The sequence below is a fragment of the Plectropomus leopardus genome, chromosome 23, assembly GCF_008729295.1.
Source record: "Plectropomus leopardus isolate mb chromosome 23, YSFRI_Pleo_2.0, whole genome shotgun sequence".
Lineage (NCBI taxonomy): Eukaryota > Metazoa > Chordata > Actinopteri > Perciformes > Serranidae > Plectropomus > Plectropomus leopardus.
The window spans coordinates 17,279,396-17,300,952 of NC_056485.1; the positions used below are offsets into that span (position 1 = coordinate 17,279,396).

General features: G+C 38.4%; 1 protein-coding gene across 1 annotated transcript; it reads right to left on the reverse strand.

Annotated features, from left to right (window-relative positions):
• Positions 1 to 68: 68 nt before the first annotated feature.
• On the reverse strand, positions 69 to 20,194 carry mmp14a (matrix metallopeptidase 14a (membrane-inserted)). Its single transcript, XM_042512078.1, has 10 exons — positions 19,753 to 20,194; positions 9,097 to 9,245; positions 8,854 to 8,976; positions 7,712 to 8,019; positions 7,470 to 7,631; positions 6,559 to 6,695; positions 5,843 to 5,981; positions 5,525 to 5,675; positions 3,849 to 3,964; positions 69 to 3,460 (listed from the first exon to the last, which is right to left on the reverse strand). Exons 1-10 carry the CDS (start codon positions 19,834 to 19,836, stop codon positions 3,141 to 3,143), a joined length of 1,689 nt encoding a protein of 562 aa, XP_042368012.1. The 5' UTR covers positions 19,837 to 20,194; the 3' UTR covers positions 69 to 3,140.
• Between the last annotated feature and the right edge of the window lie 1,363 nt (positions 20,195 to 21,557).

The window sequence follows — 21,557 nt, forward strand, 5'->3', positions numbered from 1 at the left end:
GTGTGTGTGTGTGTTCAGCCACTTTTGAAGTGAGTATGAAAGCATGGAAGAAATGTATTCCAAGATTGTAGAAAATAGTTTAATTTCACTTTATCTAATGAAATACAAAAGTGAAAACAGGCAGAAAAAAAAATCTCATTCCATTTTATTGATATGATCATCATTATAAATATCATTACCATTATCATTGTTATTAACTGAATGCATTCACCTTCAATTTTGATTTATGTAAAAAAAAAAAATCATTGAGCACCATCAAAGTTCATAAATAGAGTCGCTTGTTATTCTGTGCCAACATCTCTGTAATTTCGGGCGTTTCCTAGTAATACGAAACTCCCTGAAGTCACATTTACTCCCCCTGATCTGATCTAATTTATCACATGCTGCTGAGTGTAAACTGGGATTTATTTCCACCATTGTCACGTTATGCCTCTGTCCAGCAGGACTCCAGATGACAATGTACAAAAGACAAAAAAAAAATTATTATAACTTTACCAGGAGAACAATAATAACAATAACCATACTTATAATAACAACAATTTCCCGTAACAATGATAATAATTAAAAATTGCACCTTATTGTTGTACCGCTTACATTTGGACAAGCAGCTCTGCTATTCGACAACAAATGTACTGGAATGTTTGAAAACTGTCATTCGCGAGTCACGTTTTTAAGAAATATTTTTCCCGTCTGACTGCTTGCACTGAGAGAAACCTGTGGATCATATTCAAGATTCTAGTTTTTGTACCATTTTTGATTTTTTTCAACAAGTGGGGAATCTTCTCCGGCAACCTCGTGTTACGTTTGAGATTTGTGGACATAATCCCGGTTAAAAAACACAATAATCAAAAATCCTAACTGTTGAAAAATCTGCATCAATCGACACGAACACTGTGCATACGGGACACGCTGTTATACTCAGCTCCGTCAAACATGAGGCGGGTGATTTTAACTAAAACTGAACATGGTTGGAGTGAAGCAGATTTGACTGAATAATTGTTGTAGCGTGACACAATTACCTGTATAAATGTTGGCATTGTGTATCTCTTCATACCCTGAAAATGTAACATTTCATACACTATTATGTTGCTGATATGTCTGAAAAATGCTGCGGTTTAAGTGTCATCATATTTAGGAACAAATATATCTTGGGTTGGTTCTGGAAAAGATTATGTCTGGGCTTAAAATACCCAGTTTTGGGGGTACAATTCTGACCAGAAATGTCCAGATGTCTTGCTAAAAGCACCCAAAAAACAACCCATTTTGTTGTTTTTTGTTCTCAGACAGTGGTCTACAGCTCGGCATGTGTATCGCCGTGGTGTCACGCCATCCACCTCCTGATGACAAAGTCAGCTCATATATTATCACTTTAGAAATGTACAAATGTAATGTATTCATGGTTTGCAGAAATGCACAATGCCCACAATTACTTCTGGCTACTGGACTGTGTAGTAGGGCTAGGTATCGTTAAAAATGTTCCATACTAGTGTCAATGTAACACTTTTAGTACCTTATTTTGAAACATAAGAGCACTTATTTCCATTGACGAGAAGCCAAAGTTCTCAAATATTATTATTGTCAAAGCACAGGCAACAGTCAAAGAACTTTACCTTTATAAAATAGGAAAAAATAGGCAATTTTTTGTCCTAAAGGAATAAAGACTAAAGAAGGAAATCTTCAGTGATTACCAATCTGACAATTTTTAATACTGTGTGCAGTAGACACATTTCAGGCTGCACAATATCAGCCCCTCCAGGTTGTTATGATGTCAAAATAGTTAATGCAAATTCAACCAATACCTGTGATTTCTGCATGAACTTGTAATTTTTTTGCTTATCACCACAAGGTTTTTGCAAATTTGACCAATCATCGTAGTTTCACCAAGCTTTTTTTCTGTATCATTGATATGGAACAAAAAGTCATTGATTGGAAAACACTTTTCAACCTCAAAACATAAAGCAGAATGGCTAAAATACACTAAAATATGCACAGATTTTTGATATTTTCACTTGCTTCTGCAATTTCATTGCAAAACATCACATTTAATTTTTTTGGTTTAAAGAAAGCTGCTGTGAAATCATTTATGCGCATATATATTAAGCTCATCCCTGTTTACATTCTGTTTACATTCAGTTTCTTTATTTGCAATACTGTCAACACAAATTTATATTACTTATCTATATTTTATTTTTTAGCCCTATATTTTAATCTGCGCTATTTTATGACTTCAATTTTGCTTTTACTTCTTTTTTTTTTCCTTTTTTTAAACAGACATTTGTTGTCAGTATGCCTGAAGTTGACGTTGATCTTAGATGTCGTCCTGACGTTGTATTTTCATCACCAAATGTCATCTTCTAATGACGCTGGTGGCCAGCTGGGAAGAGATTTCTATTATCAGCATCTGCGTTGTGGGAATTGCTTTGCACAAGATAAGAATAGAGAACTTGAGGTGGAACTACAGATGTATAATGTCTAATACCCAGCCCTACTTAGTGGTAGAAACAAAAAACAAGAAATATAGGAAATACCGCTTAGCCAAATATCAAAACTTTGCCAAATAAATGAATTCAAGAGTAAAAAAGTCACAATGAGTTCATGTTTTTCAAAGTGAAACTCAACAGCAATTTTTTTTCAGAGCAAAAACTCAACAGAGATGATGAATTTCTGAGTAAAACCCAAAAATGAGACACAAATCTCAAAGGTGTGAATGAATCAGACAGCAGTTCAGCTGGAGTCGTCCAGTTTAAAGGAGAGGAAGGAAGGAGGGATGTTTGTGTTTTTAAACCTGGGATGTGAGAGAGGAGTCGTGGATGAGTCTCTTTGTAATTTTCCCTTCTCTACGTGAGACTGTGGGTATGTTGTCAATCTCCGAACACAGTACATGTAAATACTTAACATACAAATACACATTTTTCCTGATTTCAGTTTCTAGGGCCTTTTTTTTCTCGCTTTTGTGGCACGTACAAGCCACCCAAAACTTAACACGTTGTTCCCCTCCTCCCCCCTGTTTCTTCTGTCTTTTCTCCGTTCGCTTTCTCCTCCTCCTTTACTTCCTCCGCTCAGTTTCCATCCTCACCCGGCCCTCGTTCTCTCCTCCTCTCTTTCTGTCCCTCTGTGGCAGTCTGTCTATCGCCTCCTCTCTACACCTTGTCCAGGAGGGATCTCTGGCAGTAGAGGAGGCGTCGAGGCGTGCCGTACTTCCTGAAGAACAAAAGCGCTCCCAGAGTGACCACCACCAGCACCAGCAGGAGGAGAGGGATCACCACGGCGACCGGTCCGGCCCCGCTCTGTGATTCGTCCACCTCGATGATGATCACCTCCTCTTCCCGACCCCTCTTGGGCTCATCGCCTTCGCAGCCCATCCAGTCGCTGAGCACAGACTTGGGGTAGCCAGAATCCACCTTCATGTACTGGTTGTTGAACTTCCAGTACTTGTTGGCCTTGTAGAAGTACGTGTAAGCTGCGGAAAGTAGAGAGTACAAGATTTTTTGATGGTTGCTTTAATTCGAAACAGTACCGCACAGCTGTTTGGGCTAAAACTGCTCTATTATGTCAACAATAGAAAATGATTATTTTGTGTACAGATCAATCTGTTAATTGATATTGTGATGTAATGTGGTAAAAATGCTTGATTTGTCTGATCAACAGTCAAATATATTCAGTTAACAATCACATAAGACAAAGTTAAAAATCTTCACATTTAAGAAACTTAAACTCAGAAATGTTTGACATTTTTCCTTGATTGTGAGGAATTGTCAAAGAAGATGCCAATAAATTTTTAATCCATTGACTTTTTGTTGTTTCAGCTCTTCGTGTCTTGGAATAAAAACATGGGGAGGAAAACTTACATCCGTCTTCACTCATGATGGCAGCTTTGATGTTCTCCGGTGCCCCGCTCCACATGCTGATGGGTTTTGGATATCCGCTGTCCACGGTGCGAGTCTGCTCGTTAAAACGGTAATACCTGCAAATGACACCAAAACACAAAAATTTAAAAAGATCTACAGTGTAGGAAAACATTTTTTCCTGAAAATCTGGCTTTGGATGATTAATTGGTGCAATGCAAAGTTCATGTCCTCAGTGTTGTTTTGGGGAATATGGGGGTTTTCTGTGGTTACACAGAAATAACATGTGGTAGTTTTTAGGCTGATTCTGATATATTTTAGACTCAGTGTCTTCACATTCAGAGAGACTGAAAATTTAGCAAAGGTCTCCACTATTTATCTTCTTTTTTCCACATTATGCAGTGTTACCAAAGACGGCGTGACAAACTGTGAGTCAGAGAACTAAAATGTGGGATGCTCCCTTCATAACAAGTTCACAGATAAGCATTTTAAGAGTGCAAGTTACAACAGGTTGCTACAACTGTAAAAAGAAAGTGTGATTAGTTTTTGTTTGGGCTAAACGGAAAGAGATTTGATCTATGCATGAGTGCTGCAGGAATGCTCATACAGTGTGTCACAGAAAAAGTTAAAAGGATGATAAAGGAGTACTTCCAGTCACTCGTCCTTTGAAATGAGGACCAAATTACCCAAACAGCAGCGAATTTCTCTTGCATCTGTTGTCTGGGAATATTTGTTTTAGACTTTGGATCTTTCCTGTACCTGCAATTTGCAGTTTATGTATTTGTTTTTGGCTTTCTGCAGCATGTTTCCTCATTTGCAGCACATTGTTGTATTTGTTTTGGATTGATTTATGTGTTTTTGAACTGACACAGTTTCTAAACCTGCAACACTTCTTTAAGAATGGTAATATTTTGGCTGTTGTGGGACCTTTGTCTTGTCTGACACCCTACTCAGGGGCATATTATAAGACAATGGGCCCCTGGGCACAGACATGAAAAAGCCCCCCCCACCTTTCGTACACCAAGACACACAGACTTTATAGTTGTTTATTGTCTTGTTATGTCATTGTTTTGTATCTCTTTGTTGTCACAATGCATGTTTTTGTGGTTTTGCGTGTCTTAGTAGTTATTTTGTGTCTTTTTGAGGTCATTTTGTGTCTTTTTTGGTCATTTTTTGTCTCTACGTGATTGTTTTGTCCCTTATTGGAGACATTTTGTGCCTCTTTGCGTTTTTTTTTTCCTTTGTGATCATTTTAATCTCTCCTTGGTCAGTAGTAAGTTAATTTGAGTGACAGTTTGCAGGTAACGGCCAGGGGGTGCCCCTTACTTTTTGGGCCACTGGGCCTGTGCCCAATAGGCTAAATTTCCGAGGATAGCAAAAGAATGGCCCGCCCTACTCTACCTATGATTGGCCAGCTACCATCAGTGGTTGGACTGGTTAGATTTTGGCAAGAGGAGTAAGGCAGGGTTGTGGTTTCCTTCGCTATTCTCCGGCCAGTCCAGTAATCCTTCCATGTCCATACCAAATCAGTGGAAAAACTTGTTTTAAAATGTTTTCTTACCAATGCATAAGAGGCTTGGAACAAAGTCAACCATGCAAAGTTGACCAAACAGGTCAGACTACACATTTTACAAGTTCACCACACTTTAAAGAGGTTTATGAATAGACAACAGACTCACTTGGTGCCTCTGAAGAAGTACGTCTGTCCTGTTGGTGTGTAGAAGAGAGCAGCATCGATCTTGTCTTTTGGTAGACCGGTGCCAAGGTCTTTCAGGCTCTTGGGGGAATCCTTGTCCATGGTGGACTCACTAAAAACCCAGTACTTGTCACCTGGAGGAAAACAGCAAGATGATGAGAAGAGAATCAGAAAACACGAAGACCAGATGAAAAGGAGATGAAAGGAAACCAGTCATAGCACATAAAATTCATCACTCGACCAGCTGCAGTGACTCAGCCGCCCCAGATCTGGTTTCCATCAAATCTAACACTGGACCTACCCTTGAAAAAGATAAATTTCCCATCATCCCTCTCGTAGGCGGCGTTGATGTTTGAGGGCAGGCCCCTCCAGAAGTGACTGATGGTCATCGGGTAACCTTGCAACACCTTGTTGTTGCGCACACGCCAAAACCACTTATCCTGCAAACACAAACACATACATTAGAAAAACAGTAGAACATATTCAAACATTTTTACTAAACCCTTTAAAACCTGGATCTACACTTTATTGTGCTCCAAGCTATCCGATCCTTTGAAACTTGTGAAAATTTAGTTAAATTTCTTTTGAAAATGTGGAAAAAGGCAATGACCAACTTGGCAAGAAATATACAACATATTGCAAGAAATTAGTAAAAGGTGACAAGAAACTATGCTAAAAAGTTGTTTTGTAAAAGAGGCAATGATTATTAGAAAATTATTTTTAAAAAAGGTAAACTATTTTTATAATTATAATGGTTTTATATTAAATTTTTTTTAAATAAGTAGAATAATTGCATTTTAATGCATTTTTTTCTGAACCTCTTTAAGTTCATTTTCTTTGTTTTTGTTCAAACCAATTTGTGTTGGTTTCAAAGGGTAGATATATATTAATTGGAGACTTGCATAGAACAGAGCTGGTGTTAATGGTAATTCACCTTAGCTTTTCCTATAATGACAGGTCAAAATTTCTGCAGTGAGAACGATCTATAATTTGATCTGTAAGAAATGTCTCCTATACCTTAAATACAAACTTTTCCCCTCTGAGGATGGCGATGGTGTCAAAGTGTCCCTCACAGATGTCTGGGCCATTGTCGGGGTACAACGGCTTTGTGGGTCGCGGGCGAGGAGGAGGAGGGGGAGCCCCAGATTTGCTTCCTGTGTGAAAAGATGTCAGAGAGAGTGAAAAGTTAATTTGGTGTAAGACCATCCAGCATATTTTAATGTACTGTATATACGTAGGTACTCATTTGCAGTCAAACAGAAGAACATCTTCATCAATTGGATGGTGTGGTGTACAGCGTAGTATTACTGGCTGCCATTTTAAAAAAATATATTTTGTTTCTATGTTTAACCTTGGTTAACACTTTATTATTTTAATTATTACTGATTTGTCATACTTGTAAATGCTGAGTTATTGAGTGCTTTCTGGGATTTGGTATTACTATTAAAGAGGTACTTAGTAGTGTTAAAAATTTACATGAAAAGAACAAAAACATGATAAGTATGTGAATTTATTGTGAGCATCTTCTGTATTATATGTTATATGTGTTGCCTTTATGTTGAAAAAAGAAAAAAAAAGAAAAATATTCGGGTCAAGTAAACTAGAAAAATTGCGGTTGACTGTATCTTTAAAAATGGCGGGTTTGTGCAAGATGTCATGTGGCATTACTGACAAATTTTCTCTAACAAATGAGTGGCCTAAGGTGATACAGAGCTGCTACCATGGCAACAGACTCTCTGGTTAAAGTCTAGATTATATGGTCATATTTATCTAACATTTTACAGTACTGAAAGTGTCTAATACCCAAATTAGTACTAATGTCCCTTTAGAAAAACAGTGTAAAAAATGTAAATGTGTAGATTTCATAACATGAAAATCACTAAAAATATATCCAGTAAATTCCCAGTTCCTTTTGGAGAACAACCCACCGTAGATTGCCTGGATGCCTCTGCGGTCATCGTCTGGTAGCTGGAAGTTTTCGGTTTCAAACCACTGATAGAAGGGCGCCATAATGGCAGAGGGGTCGTTGGAGTGCTCCAGACCCAGAGCGTGACCCAGCTCATGGACCGCCACCAGGAAAACATCATTACCTTCAAAGAGAAATAAATAAAATTTAGTTTCATTTCTTCCAGAGTCTAAATCTCACTTTCTGCTCTTCTCTCTCTCTTACCCCCCTGGTCCGTGTTCCCGGTGGTCCAGGGCTCAGCGAGGTCAAAGTGAGTGTCCCCTCCGATGCCGTGTCCGGGGAAGTAGGCATGAGCCAGGAAACCGCCCTCGCCGTCAAACGGCGTGCTGTCGCCATGGAAACCCTCTGAGAACGAGAGCATGATGTCTGCGAACTTGTCAGTGTTGCCTCTGATCTGGCTGTAGGGGATCTCTCTGAAGGTGAGCGGGATCACACTCTCCCAAACTTTGAAGGCTTTTCGGATAGCATCGTATGTGGCTCGCTCTCCGATCTTCGGGGTGTAGTTCTGTATGCTGTGAGACAAACAGGAGACAGTTTAGGGTCTGGGATGGATGCAGTCAACTCAAAATTATACACCGAAGAACAGAAAGGAGGCAAGTAAAGCCAAAAAAGCCTACTTAATTCTTTACAATAAAAACCTTTCACAAAAGAGACATTCATCATACTACTGTCGATAAGTCTTTAGTTTTTGAGTCTTTTATGGAAAATAGTATAAAAATAAGTGTCTTTATCTTGAATAAATGTTGAATAAGGCAGATCGCCTCACCACTTTAAGAAATTATACAAAAAAAATTCAGTTCAGCACATCAACAATGCTATTTTTGTTCTTTTTTTTGCTCTTTTGTGGACTGTTAAAATCATATTTAGAACTTGTATTTTGAGTGTAAAAGAAACTGGGCTGTCAATGCAGTAGAAAATGCAAATACTTTTAAATTTGGTGCTACATGACCTGACAAAATAGGAAAAAGGACTGTGACATTTGCTTTTCCATGAAAGGTAGAAAACCTACAACTACCAGAATGCACTGTGCCACACCAGACCAATAGACAGACCAATTGGTGAGTGACGTTAAACGACACATTGAGTTAAAATCGGATGCTTAGTTTTAATATTTGATCTGTTTTCCAGCCTTTTTTTTACAATACAGGATAGTATGGTGCCCACTTCTTGTTCTTCTGTGATAGAAAACTTAATATCTATGGGTTTTGGACTTTGGGTCGGGCAACACAAGCAACAATTGCTAAGAATCAAATAAATGAGTATTTGAACTTGGAGTCTTAGAAATTGTGATCAGCATTTTAAATAATAAACAATCAATTAAATAACTGAACAGCATAGACGTTTACCTGAAGGTCACCTCAGACTTGTCCCACTTCAGACCCTGCACGGCGTATCTCTTCCTCCTCAGGTTGGTTTTCAGCTGCGGGCCGAACTTGTCAGCGACGCCACATCGCGGCCGGCTCATCGCCCTGGCAACAAAATAAAATTCGTATGTAAAATACTCAAACTCAACCATAGGACACATTATTTAAAAAGCGTAAAATTGCTGTGTTAGGCAATTCTGTGCTAAAGAGACGTTCAGGACTCACTCTAACGTGTTGGTGTCTATGGAGCCGGTGACAGTCAAACCGTATAATCTCTGCATGGCTGATATCGCTGCTTCAATGGCTTTTGGTGAGCGGAGGGCCTGGGCTCTGACATCGCCTGGAGGCAGGTAGCCATACTGCTGCAGCCAAGCCTGCAAGAGAAAGAAAATAATAAATGTCTGTTTGTTTATGTATTTATTTAGACTTTGTTTGTGTATACATTTATCTCATTTTCCATTCAAGAAGCTATAAAGCACCTAAAAATACAAAAAATACACTCTAAATTTACTAAAATATGCATTTCTGATATATAACTTGTGATTTTTACATTATAGACCCAACAATTAAAAGATTAATAAAGAAAACACAGACCTTAAAAAAGGGGTTGAGATTGCTGCCTTGAAAACACCACTTCATATTTGTTTACAGTCTTTCTAATGTCAAGACTGGAACAGCAAAATCCAAATTTTTAAAACACCTAAACCCCAAAAACCTGCTTTATTTTGGCTGCTACATGACATATACAGCATTTTGGTATAGGGAATTATGTTTCCATAAAATACAACATGTTTAAAAAAAGACAAACAGTTAAAAAACGTTTGGAAAATGTCATTTATCTGCTTAAATGCAGTGATAATGTTACTACATGAGGGTTTTATTTTCAATCAGGCAGTAACAAAGAGTTTTGCAACACATGAAAAATATCTACTTCTTTCTGTTTTACTTTCTTTGTGAGTTTCTTGGTCTGATCGTAGTGCCAGCGAAAACACAAAAACCACTTGAAAACATCTTAGTCGACAAAAGCGAAAGGATTGGCCGCTTGTATGAGCCTGTGTGTTTTTCTACAGTCACCTTTCAGAGCTTGTTACGACCTGCGTCTCTGAGCTCAGATGCATCACACAGATTGCATGAATAAGGGAAACAAAGTGTGTGTTTTTTTAGTGACTTGAGTTGCATCAGCCAACACACACTCTAAGCTAACTCGTCATGTTAAATTTATGGTCATTTCTTCACATGACTGTGACATTATCCCGTTTATGAACTCTTGAAACCCAACACCAACTCCTCGCATACCCCCTTTGATATATGCCGAACTCATTTGGGGGGAACTTTGTTGTGGGGTCATGAGGAGGGACGAGAGAGGAACCGAGAGCCAAATAAAACACACAATGTGAAAACACTGATGTCATTTCAGTCACGATGACCCAGATGTCTGTCTAGACTATCGCAGCCAAAGACAACTGGCGGTCAAAACTCTGGAAAAAGTAACATTTTCAGCAACATTTGGGTTCCTCAAAGCTTGAGTTTTAAGATCTCCCTGCCACTGTCTATGTCTGTCCTCCTCCTCTTCTCTCTGTCTGCCTTCATGTCAACCAAAACCACCACTATTTATCTTAACACATGAAAGGCCAGCCTATTCTTTCCACTGCATGCTGCTGGTGGTCTAAAACTTAATGGAATTATTTGCTTTTTTGCAGAGTTAGATGAGAAAAGTTTTAAAATTAAGCTGGGACTAGGACATGGTTACCTTCGCAATACAACTGGAAACATAGGGAAACAGCTAGCCTTGCTCTGTCCAGAAATTAAAAAATATGTCAACAACATCTGCTATTAAATGCTAATATATAGTACAAGTAGAGAAGAGTCATCAAGTCAATGAACTTAGTAATATCCAAAATGCAAAAACATTTTTCTGAGAGTTTGCTAACATCAACCAGCATAAGCTACCAGACCAAGAAAGCACAAAAAAATCCTGAATATATTTAGTTGAGGGGTGTGTTTTATTGGTTATAAATGATAGTTTTCATTCATAAGACCGTGTTTTTACTTGATTAAAAAGTCAGATGCCTAGCTTTAAAACTCATTACCAGGTAAAATTTCAGACTGGTAGCTTGGAAACGTTCAACTTCTCAGTGCAAATGGAACGCAAATAGACTCACATGCACAAACAGGCACAAACCATTTGCTGCAACAAAAAACAGAGAAGCTCGGATTACAACACACTCAGAAGGAGCGCGACATCTCTCACTATATCTTTACCGTTGTTTGATGCCATATTAATGTTCTGAATGTTGGATACAGCTCTTTAAGGGACAAACATTCGAGTCGTATTAATCTTCTCATCTCATCTTCGCATCTATTGGAGTTGCAGAATATTAATGCATCTTAAACTGTGTGTTTCCACGAATGTGTCTGCACACACACATAGAGGGTTAACACGTCTTCACCACAGATTAAATCAGTGGAATTACCCCGAATGCCTTCGTTAACGTCATCTGAACCTCAGATATCTTACTTATTCCAGCATTTAGTGCTGTTTTTCTCTTCAACGACAAGTGAAGGGAAAAGCAGAGAGGGGGAGGGATGGAAACGTAGCAGCTTCATGGGCCGGACTACCTGGCCATGCGCTGCCTGTGCACACACAGCTACTGTTAGTCATGTGGCAGGCAGAGAACAAGGTTCACTTATGACGACCTGCAGAGAGGCAACATATCCCCCCTCTCCCCTCTCTGCATACCCCCCCAAACAATGTCTTTAAGATTTCTCTGGATTATTTAAGCATCTAGTTAATCTAATTTATCCCCTGACTCTCTTCTTGAGTCAATCTGCCTGTAATGCAGACCAAATTTACTCTCTCCGCCTCTCCGCTGACTGCTGCTAGTGTGTCCTGCGGCTCCAGTGTGGTGACGCGTCTGCTTCTATAAAAACACTCCCCTGAAAAGTCTCCCCCCCACACCGTCAAGACCTCCACTTCTCTCCTTCTGGTCCCAAACTACTCCACACACCACCGCCGCCGCCACCACCTCCGGTTGAGACGCCAGGTATCCCAGCATGCACCCCTCCTCCCTGGAACTCCCAGCAGCCACCATCAAAGCGTCTATTTATTGAGACTTGTACATGGCTGGTATTGTTGGCCTCGGGGTAGCTTGGTAGCCTCGCTACACGGCCATGTGTGGTCAAAGGGTGCTGGTTTGGTAAACACACCGCTGAGTGCATGCAGTGTGTGTGTGTGTGTGTGTGTGTGTGTGTGTGTGTGTGTGTGTGTGTGTGTGTGTGTGTGTGTGTGTGTGTGTGTGTGTGTGTGTGTGTGTGCAGTGACGTGAGGGCTGGATGTATAATGCACAGACGCTGAAACAGCCAGCGTGATGCAAAGTCTCGCTTGAGCTGTGATGTACACATGAATTATGTGACCCTACTTTGACCTTACTATTTTACGTCAGACCAAAATGATTAATTCATCGGACGGAAAGTATTTTTTAAGCAAAAAAACCCAAACATTTAACCCTTTGAAACTTGAGCAAACTAATAAAGATTTTAAACTTAGATTTTAACACAGATATCCCCCTCAAACCCTTATAGACAGATGAATTAGTGCTGGATACAAATTTCAGTTGAATTAACAAAAATCAGTTAATCAACCTGGAGCTCTCAGGACTCCTGCTGCAAAATTGCCACTTGTTACAAAACAAAATCACTCAAATGAAAATCAGCATTTACAAAAAAAGTGATCATGATGTCTGGCAGCATGCATGTGATGTCTCAATGTCTGGCCGTCACCCATCACAGGAAAAGCGTATGCCACATACTGTCTCACACTCACATTCACATGAGAGTTCTAATTTGTTTTCCCGGATGCATCATAAAAAAAAAGCCAACCACAAGTTCCTACAAAAGCTATAAACAAAATAAAAAGTCCCCTGTGCATTTATAGCCACTGTGGTAAAAAAAAACAAAAGAATGATGACATTTTATTAGGAAGTGTAACTGTCATTACGTCTGTCATGTGGGTCTTTGTCTATATTTATACTGTAAGTGCTAAAAGAAACTATGAATTAAACAGAGATAAGGGTGTGAGTTTACGTATATTTAACCACGTAGAAGTGCACGTCTGTCTTTTTAGTGTATAACAATGCTGCCAAGAGTTTAAACACTGTTTGTTTCAGGCTGCCTGCATAAACTTCCTCTGTTTTTTAAAGTTTTTTTCCAGAAATGAGGACTTCAGTCTCACTGGGAGAGAGGGACGAAGAAAATGGACAGAGGAGAGGGTAAAGGACACGAGAAGATGATCTAAAGAGCAGAGGTACATTAGTGAAGGAGAGGTAAAGACATTAGAAAGAAGAGCGGCGAAAGAAAATAGAAGAGAGAGAGAGAGGGGTTAGGAGTATGACTGAATTTAAATTTGAGGCACTGAGTCAGTTGTTCCTCTCGCTCGGTGCCAACGGAAAAAACTGAAAATTCTGCTCATGAGTGGCTGAATCTCACATTGCCTTCATTTCTTGGCGTCTCTGACCCAGTTAGCACTCACATCAGCGCCGTGCAATATTATTTCTGCATTAACATTTCTGCCAGGTCTAACAGGTCAAATAAAATCACTGGATCGTTTTATTATGCTTTAATGAAAACTTAGTGATGCAAACCTACTGTACTCTGGCACATCAATATGGTTTATATAGTGATAAATGAATACTATTTATAAAAAGGTTAATTGCACCACAGGTCACTGTGTGTAAAGCAGTTGTCACACACAGATAACCACGAGTATATTTAATTTTGAGGTGCTTGCACTTTAAATTTCAGTCTTATGCTTTTATATACTTTTACTCAAAGGCAAATAAAGCACTTGTCACACAAACCAAATGTAAAAGGAGCTTATGAAATATGATGAATTACTCCACTTTGACCATTTGCTACATTTATAGGATGAGTACAACTTATAATAAAGTTCATTTAAGTCATGGTGGGAGAAGAATTTAGATCCTTTACATAAATATATTACAATACTGCGGTATAAAAACTAAACTACACAATTACAAAAAAAAATAGTATGAGAAGCAAATCTACTATTGCATCAAACATGAAGTACATATTATGCAGAATACTCCATTTATACATGAAAGATGTAGATAAATGAGCTTGGACTTGGACACACTTAGACGACAATGTCTAAAAACTCCACTACAAATAAAAGCCTTGCATTAAAAACCTTGTTTAAGGTTTAATTTGCGGGATTTAGGGGGATATATTGGCAAAAATGGAATATAATATATAAGTATGTTTTCCTGGTGAATAATAACCTGAAAATAAGAATTGTTGTGCTTTCGTTACCTCAGAATGAGATGTTTGTATTTCTATCAGTAGCCCAGAAATGTCATACTAGTTAGCTGTCAGATGAAAACATATGTAGTGGAGGTAAAAGTACAATATTGGCCTCTAAGATGTAGTGGGGTATAAGTATAAAGTTGCATGAATGGGAAATAATCAAGATAAGTACAGGCACCTTAAATTTGTATTTTTGTGTAGTACTTGAGTAAATGCATTTAGTTCAATTCTACCACTACACTATTTGGGGAGATTATGATAATAAATTGTATTTTATAAAATACAGAAATTATTTATGTCATAGAGTAAAAATTATATTTCTCTCTGAAATATAAGTATTCAGTAGCGTGAAATAAAAACACTGTTAAGAAATCAAAAAGTGCAGTACTTGTGTAAATGTACTTAATAATTTTTGGCAGATGGTCTTTACGCTGAATTATTTTTCCACCAAAATTAGCATGTGCACATGTTTTTCAAACACATGCAAACCTGCTAAATATGGGCGATAGACTTTATTCCCACTGCCAGTGAGCACACCACTGCAGAGCGAGTCTGCCTTTTGGTCAGCTTGTGTGCACGTTGTTTTGTTGGTGTGTCTGTGTGACATCACCGACAGGCAGGAGAACATTTAAACAGTAGACAGGAACACGGATCTTTGAAAACTTTTCAGTGGCATCTTCTCTTTATGTATCTCTTACTTATTCAGTCTCTCTTTCAAACTCGGTGCAGACGTATTTGGATCAGTGTTTTCGTGCTGCTCAGGAGGAGATGGACAGTAATTAGAGATGGCGTGTAGTTGCATCTCGCCGGTTAAGGACCTGAAATTACTGCATTCACCCGAATGTTGTATTCCCCTCAATACCAATTGGAGCCAGTGGTGATAAAAAACCATGTCCACTGCAGAGTCATTTGACCCCGGTGTAAATGCCAATTGTATGCATTCCCGTTGCATTAAAAAGCCAGATGTTAGCGGGTTTTTTGTGCAGTGGGAATGAGACTTTAGGTTCAGCAAATCTGGCCTTCAAATTTAGTCGAATTCAACCAGCTGAGCACCTGAGACTAAAAATACTAAGAAATCCTTAAAAACTGCATCATGGTGGAAACTTCCCCTCTTTTATGTCGTCTTTGTTAACAAGGAGGACCATTTTCTTGTGTGTAGAGCAAAGATAAGCTCCCTCTCTCCCTTGAACTCCACCAGTTTCTCATTAGAGCCGATCCAGCTGATTATTTTGACATTTCTCAAGTGACAAGCTGCTGCCTGTCAGAGCAGCGAGCACCAGATCTCAAGCTAGGCCTTTTTCCTTTTGATGCTACATCAACAAGCCCCTCCAGTCGAGATAAAGGGAACTGAACCCAGATGTGTTTTGACCGGATCTGTAACCCTCTGTTGGGATCACGAGACATGTGTCTCCAGATGGCAAGGGGAAATCTCTAGATTTTTCTTTCTCCAGATATGGAGAGATCCTGATTTAGGCCGTGATGTTTTCATTGCTGCCCACTTCCTGTGCTCACTAAGCTTTTTATTTGAGTAAAGAAAGGTTAGACGAGGCAAAAGTGGTGAATGAAAACAGATGCCGGAGGTCGCGATGGTGCTCCACTTCAGCAGAAGTCATTTTCGGAGAAAAGGGGAAGTTTTATTTTTCTTTTGGTGGAGCTTTTCTTTTCACTCAGCTTGGATTAAGTGGGTTTAGTTTGTCGGAGTGAAGTCAGAGAGGGATCTTCTCATGTTGAGCAATGAGTGATGAACCGCAAAATTCCTCTAAACTCTTTCTCCGTCTCAGTTCTTCTTTCTCAAACACCTTAGAAGTTGCTTCATCGACTTTAATTAAACATTTATGTCACTCAGTTTCGTCTTTGTTTCTCCTCTCTTTGCTGTTTTGTCTTTTCCCTCCGCGCACAGACACGTCTATCTTTTGATCACTGGGTTCATGTACGGCTCTCAGGTGACGTAATCCTGACCCCATAATCAACTCTTATCCTGTTTCTGCATCCCGGCACTGTGTGTCTCACCTTAACCCTTTAAAACCTGTGTAACTTGGCTTGACTTCTTTCAAAATATAGGCAGAAGACAATGAGCACAAAAGAAGGAATGATCCAAAGAATTTGCAAAAACTTAATTGAAAATTATCTGAAAATTAGTAAATAAAAATTATTTATAAAAAAAACAATAAGTAAGATTATTTAATTGTATTATTATTCAAATTATAATAATTCTCTAATTATTAATTATTTTAATTATGTAATTAAGGTAAAATAAAATAGGTTAAATAAATTTTTCCCTAGCTATTTAAGTTTTTTAAAAAATACACATTTTTTGCAATTGGAGAACATTTCTCACCAAATTGCAAGGGGATTACTTGTAAAAATGTGCCTAAAAAATGTAATAATTATGTATATGTAATTATGATCATTTGTTCTATATTTATTCTGGCTTTTTTTCCTTTTATCCCTATACCGTTTTCATATTTTTTTAAAATAATTTTCTAAATCTACTTTTTTTTTTTTTTGCAATGTGTAGAGCATTTCTTCCTAAATTGCTCATTGTCTTTAAAAAAAACCAAAAAACCCCAACAAGAATAAGGAAGTGACCTGGAAAAAAATGCTTAAAAGTCATTAGAATTCTGTAAATTAATTCTAATTATGTAATTATGATATTATTTATATGTTTTTTCCTGGCTTTTCTAAATCTACATTTTAAATTTTTTTTTTTTTTTTTTTTTTACAGTTTATATTACATTTCTTCAACCAAGTTGCTAATTACCTTTCCCCCATGTTTTTAAAAAAGAAACTGCAAGGTTTGCAAGGTATAAATACTTGTTAAAGGAAAGCAGCACAAGAAAAATGATGTCGCTCCAGGTTTCAAAGTGTTGCAGCAGTTATCATTTTAGCACTGAAGGTATCACAAACAGCTGTAATGTTGTCTGACTTTGTTTACAGACATTCATCACTGTGTCGGTGCGTCCGCCACGGGAGGGCAGCCGCCTGTGGCGTCTTATAAACTGTCTGAGTTATCCACCATGTCTGGCTTGACTCACACGCCAGCAACTTGTGGTCAGTGACTAAGGTCCTCCTTCGTGCGTCCTGTCCACGCAGAACTAGCACAAACTCTTGTGTATTTAAGGCCAGTTGATGGACTTTTTTCTCTGTGAATCAATTTCCTGGGGCAGCTGGTGCATCCTGTCTTTCACAGAAACACCTTGTATGTGTCGTTCCTGACGGTATGACTGTCTGTGACCAAGCATCACATCAAACGCCCTGATGACCCTCAAACTAGAGCAAATGTGACATGCAGGGTGCTCGTACCCGATCATTTCCTGAGCTGCATGTCAAAATATGTTGTTCAGCTGAAGGCTGCACTTTAGTGTCTCCTGGCTGCAGTTTCAAAGCCTGAGGCCTCGACAGCAGGAGGCCAGGGGCCAGTCGCAACCTCACACATGTTCACGGGACGATTCTAGGACTGTAGGACGTTTCTAGGATTTAAGGATATTTCTCGGATTTTAGCAGGTTTCTTGGATTTGAGGACATTTCTAGCATTTTAGGACGTTTCAAGGACTTTAAGATTTTAGGACATTTTCTTGGATTTTAGGATGTTTCTAGGACTTTAGGATGTTTCTATGGTTTCGGACATTTTGAGTATTTTTTGAAGACGTTAGGACATTTCTAGGATCTAAGGACTATTCTTGGATTTTTAGACATTTCTTGGAATTTTGGACATTCCTCAGATTTTAGGACATGTCTTGGATTTTAGGTTATTTCCAGTATTTTAGGACGCTGTTTAATGCACTCTGGCATCTTATGCAAACTAAAGGTACATAAACAATTACCAGTGTGAATAACTTTATTCTTTATTGTGAATCAGAAAATGTTTGGGGGGGGCCACATGTCATACTACTGAGGGCCAGATTTGACTCAGGGGCTGTAAGTTGACTATCATTGCTCTACAGTCTCCCAGATTTCGTGCCTCATGTCCGGCTTGTTGTGAACACAGACCTTCTTCCCGGCCTGTGCAGTCTACAGATGTAAACCATTAACCCCCTCCCTCGTGCAGCACCACTACCCCCCTTATTTTTCCTCAGAACAAAGCAGCTCAGCTGAGGTTTCTGCCCCGGCATGGCTGGATCTCCCCTCCTCCTTCACAAGCCACAAGAGTTTAGACTCATGACATTTTTTCTCTGGATGAAGTTTCATCTCTTGTTACAGTTTCTGCTCAGACGGACGACTCTCAGTGCAGAAAGATAACCGTCAGGAGTCTTTTAGGGAGGCTGAATAAACATGGGAACACAAACATTTCCTCCCTTGCTGCTGCAAGATTGGAAACAGCCAATTAAACAGTAAAAAAACACTTCAGATCACAGATATATTTCCCTGTGGTGGGAATCAGTTATTTTTTGAGGCTAGTCAAAAACTGCGTCAATATGGGAGTTAAGGAATTGTAGAATGATAAACAAAATATTAACAGGCACCAAACCGTCTCAAGTTTAGGGGAGACTCATGTAAAAACCCACTTGGCCATTAATGTCATTAGTTGATATTTGGTTGAATTTCGGTTGTGACGACCAAAATTCGATGTCAGGACGTCTAATGCAAACATCACTTTGATGTAGGTTGTGTTGTTCAGTAACCAAAATGCAACGTCTCCCAAATGTGTCATGCCAGCTCATCTTGACATAAAATATCAAACAATTAGTCATAAAACATAACGTCTGCAAAATGTCATCATGTTAACATCCACACAACATGGAGTTCTTACATCATTAGACATTTAAAATATTTTTCAACCCGATTTTCATTCCAGCCAAAATATAACGTGTGTGTGACATAAGAGTCCAACTTCTTTCTGACTTCATATTTACATCCGGTGTCAGCTGGGGGAGTTCAAAAATTGTGATATTGTGATTATGTATTTCCTTTGCCAAAATGTAGACTAATTTTGAAGCGTTATTTAGCTACTTTCCCAAGATGCTATCATGGCTTTTGCTTTGTTAAAATGGAATTCGTTAACTTGTGTTTACAACATTAGAAGTCACGAACCCAAATTTCCCTTTTACGAGGTTGTGAATACTAAAACAGGGGGGCGTTCATATGGGCTCAGTAAACACAGTAAACACAACCATTGGTTGGTACCAATGGATGCTTTGTGTTGTCTAGTTTCTTAAAGTACTGCTATCTTCACGCTAGTGTTAAGTATGAGTGCACCATTACCTCTTAAAGATAATAATGTCGGCCTTTTCATTATTTGGGCAAATGTCGGGGCCAGGAATTGTGTCAGGGTGGGCGCGCCCCCCCTCCCGGCCACCCCTTTGGGTCGCCACTGGATATAATAAGAGGTTAAACTCCAGTAAAATATTTCGGTTTTGTTAATCTATATTTTCCAGGAATATGGTATAACATTGTAATGGAGAAACGACTAAAAACAATATTTGAAAGTTAGGAAAATTAAAAATTGAAGTTGTTTACACACAGCATCTTGAATAACACACTTCAAATAAGAACATAACCCTGCATGTATTAGTTTGCATAGTTTAAAGTAAGTGAATAATGTATTTTCCATAGACTTACCTCTGCTTTTAGCACATTTGCAGTGACGGAGGAAAAACCAAAGCAGCAGAGACCACAGGCCACGGTGAGGAGCTGGGGCAGCATTCTTCTATCTGCAAACTGCCCCGAATAAAAAATAAATTACAGAAAAAATCAAGGAACTAACTTTCTAAAAAAAAAAAAGTCCCGCTGTCCTGACAGCAAAAGACGAACAAAATCAAAACAAAATCTACTCCGTTACGCTTTTAAAACGTTTTTTTCTCCTCTCCGCGTGGACACTTTTATCGCACCGGGCAGCTTTTCTGCACAAAGCGACTCCTGAACAGTCAGAGCTGCGCTGAAAACACCCAACAAAAGGCGAAAATCATCAGGTGGCTGCGACAAATGCTCAGCTGGTGTTCACCAGAGCTTCATAGTTTGGCTTCCTGTCCTCTGGTGAGATTGTCTGCAGCGTGTGGACGTGGTCACGAGAGCGAGCGAGAGAGAGAGAGAGAGAGAGAGAGAGAGGATTTTCCTCTGGGTCCTCCTCCAGATGTGCATACGTCATTTTTCATGGCTGACATGCTTTATCAATGTACCGATTTATCGATTTATGATATACCACATACACTCGTGTTGTTATGACAACCTGCAGGAGTTCTATAAAATAAAACAAATATAAAAAATTAAAATGTAAATATAAAAGGTGTTTGCCTCTTTTGTTTGTTAGGATTTCTTTTTGGGGGGTTAAAAGACACTGTTTCTACTTTCAGTTGGGTTACTCAGATATTTTTACTCTAAGTTAAACTATCACAATGTAAAAATACTCCATCACAAGTAAAAAAGGCCTGCACTCTGGACCCAGTTTAGCACCCAACTTTATTTAACCCTTTTAAACCTGGATCGACAACAGTTTTCTTGTGCTGCACCTTTCACAAGCATTTATACTTCTGAAAAAAATGGTTTGGTTTCTTTCAAAAACATTTGGCAAGAAATGTCCTGCAAAATGCAAATACTAAGTAAAAAGTGAAAAAAAAAATGAGAAAGAAATTGGGGAAAATATAGAGTTAGAATAAGAATTATTGTACATTTGTTCCAGAAAGAATATATATAAAAAAAATTATTATTATTATTATTTATTATTATTATTATTATATTATTATTATTATTATTATTATTATTATTATTATTATTATTATTATTATTATTTTCCCTACATTTTCCCAGGTAATTAAATATGCTATTTTTTATGTAATTTTATTGTAATTTTTTTTTTTACTAATTTCTTGAAAAAAAAGAGACATTTACTCATCTAAACTAGGAGAGAGAGAGAGCATGTGCATGCATTTTTAAGAGTATAGCAGATCTGGGGAGAACCGATCACTGGACCTTATTAGGGGCCATTTTTGCAGGCAGGCCTGCTGCCAAAAAACATTTGATGTCTTCATAACTCAGTGACATATTTTATATCTCCTCTAAAAACTCACTTTTGTTATTTGCCTTTTTCTCATCTGATGGCATAACATTTATTTATTTTTTCCCCTCCACTCATGTTTTGCTTTTTGTTTCTTTAAATAGATGTCTGAGCTTCACCGTGCAGAGTCATGTATTATGCACAGAGTTTGACACCAGACAGCTGTTTTCACAATCTCGTTCTGAAGACGGAAATTGTCTCACCTCAAATCTCATTTGAAGGCATGTACCTACAAGATGATTTTGTAACATCTCAAAAGGTTTGGAAAGCAACCATGCAGTTTACACAAGTGTGATATGGAAACTTAAAACCTCCAGGTCACATTTATTAAGAATCAAAAGTGAATTAGGAGACATCTTGTGTTCAGCAGTTA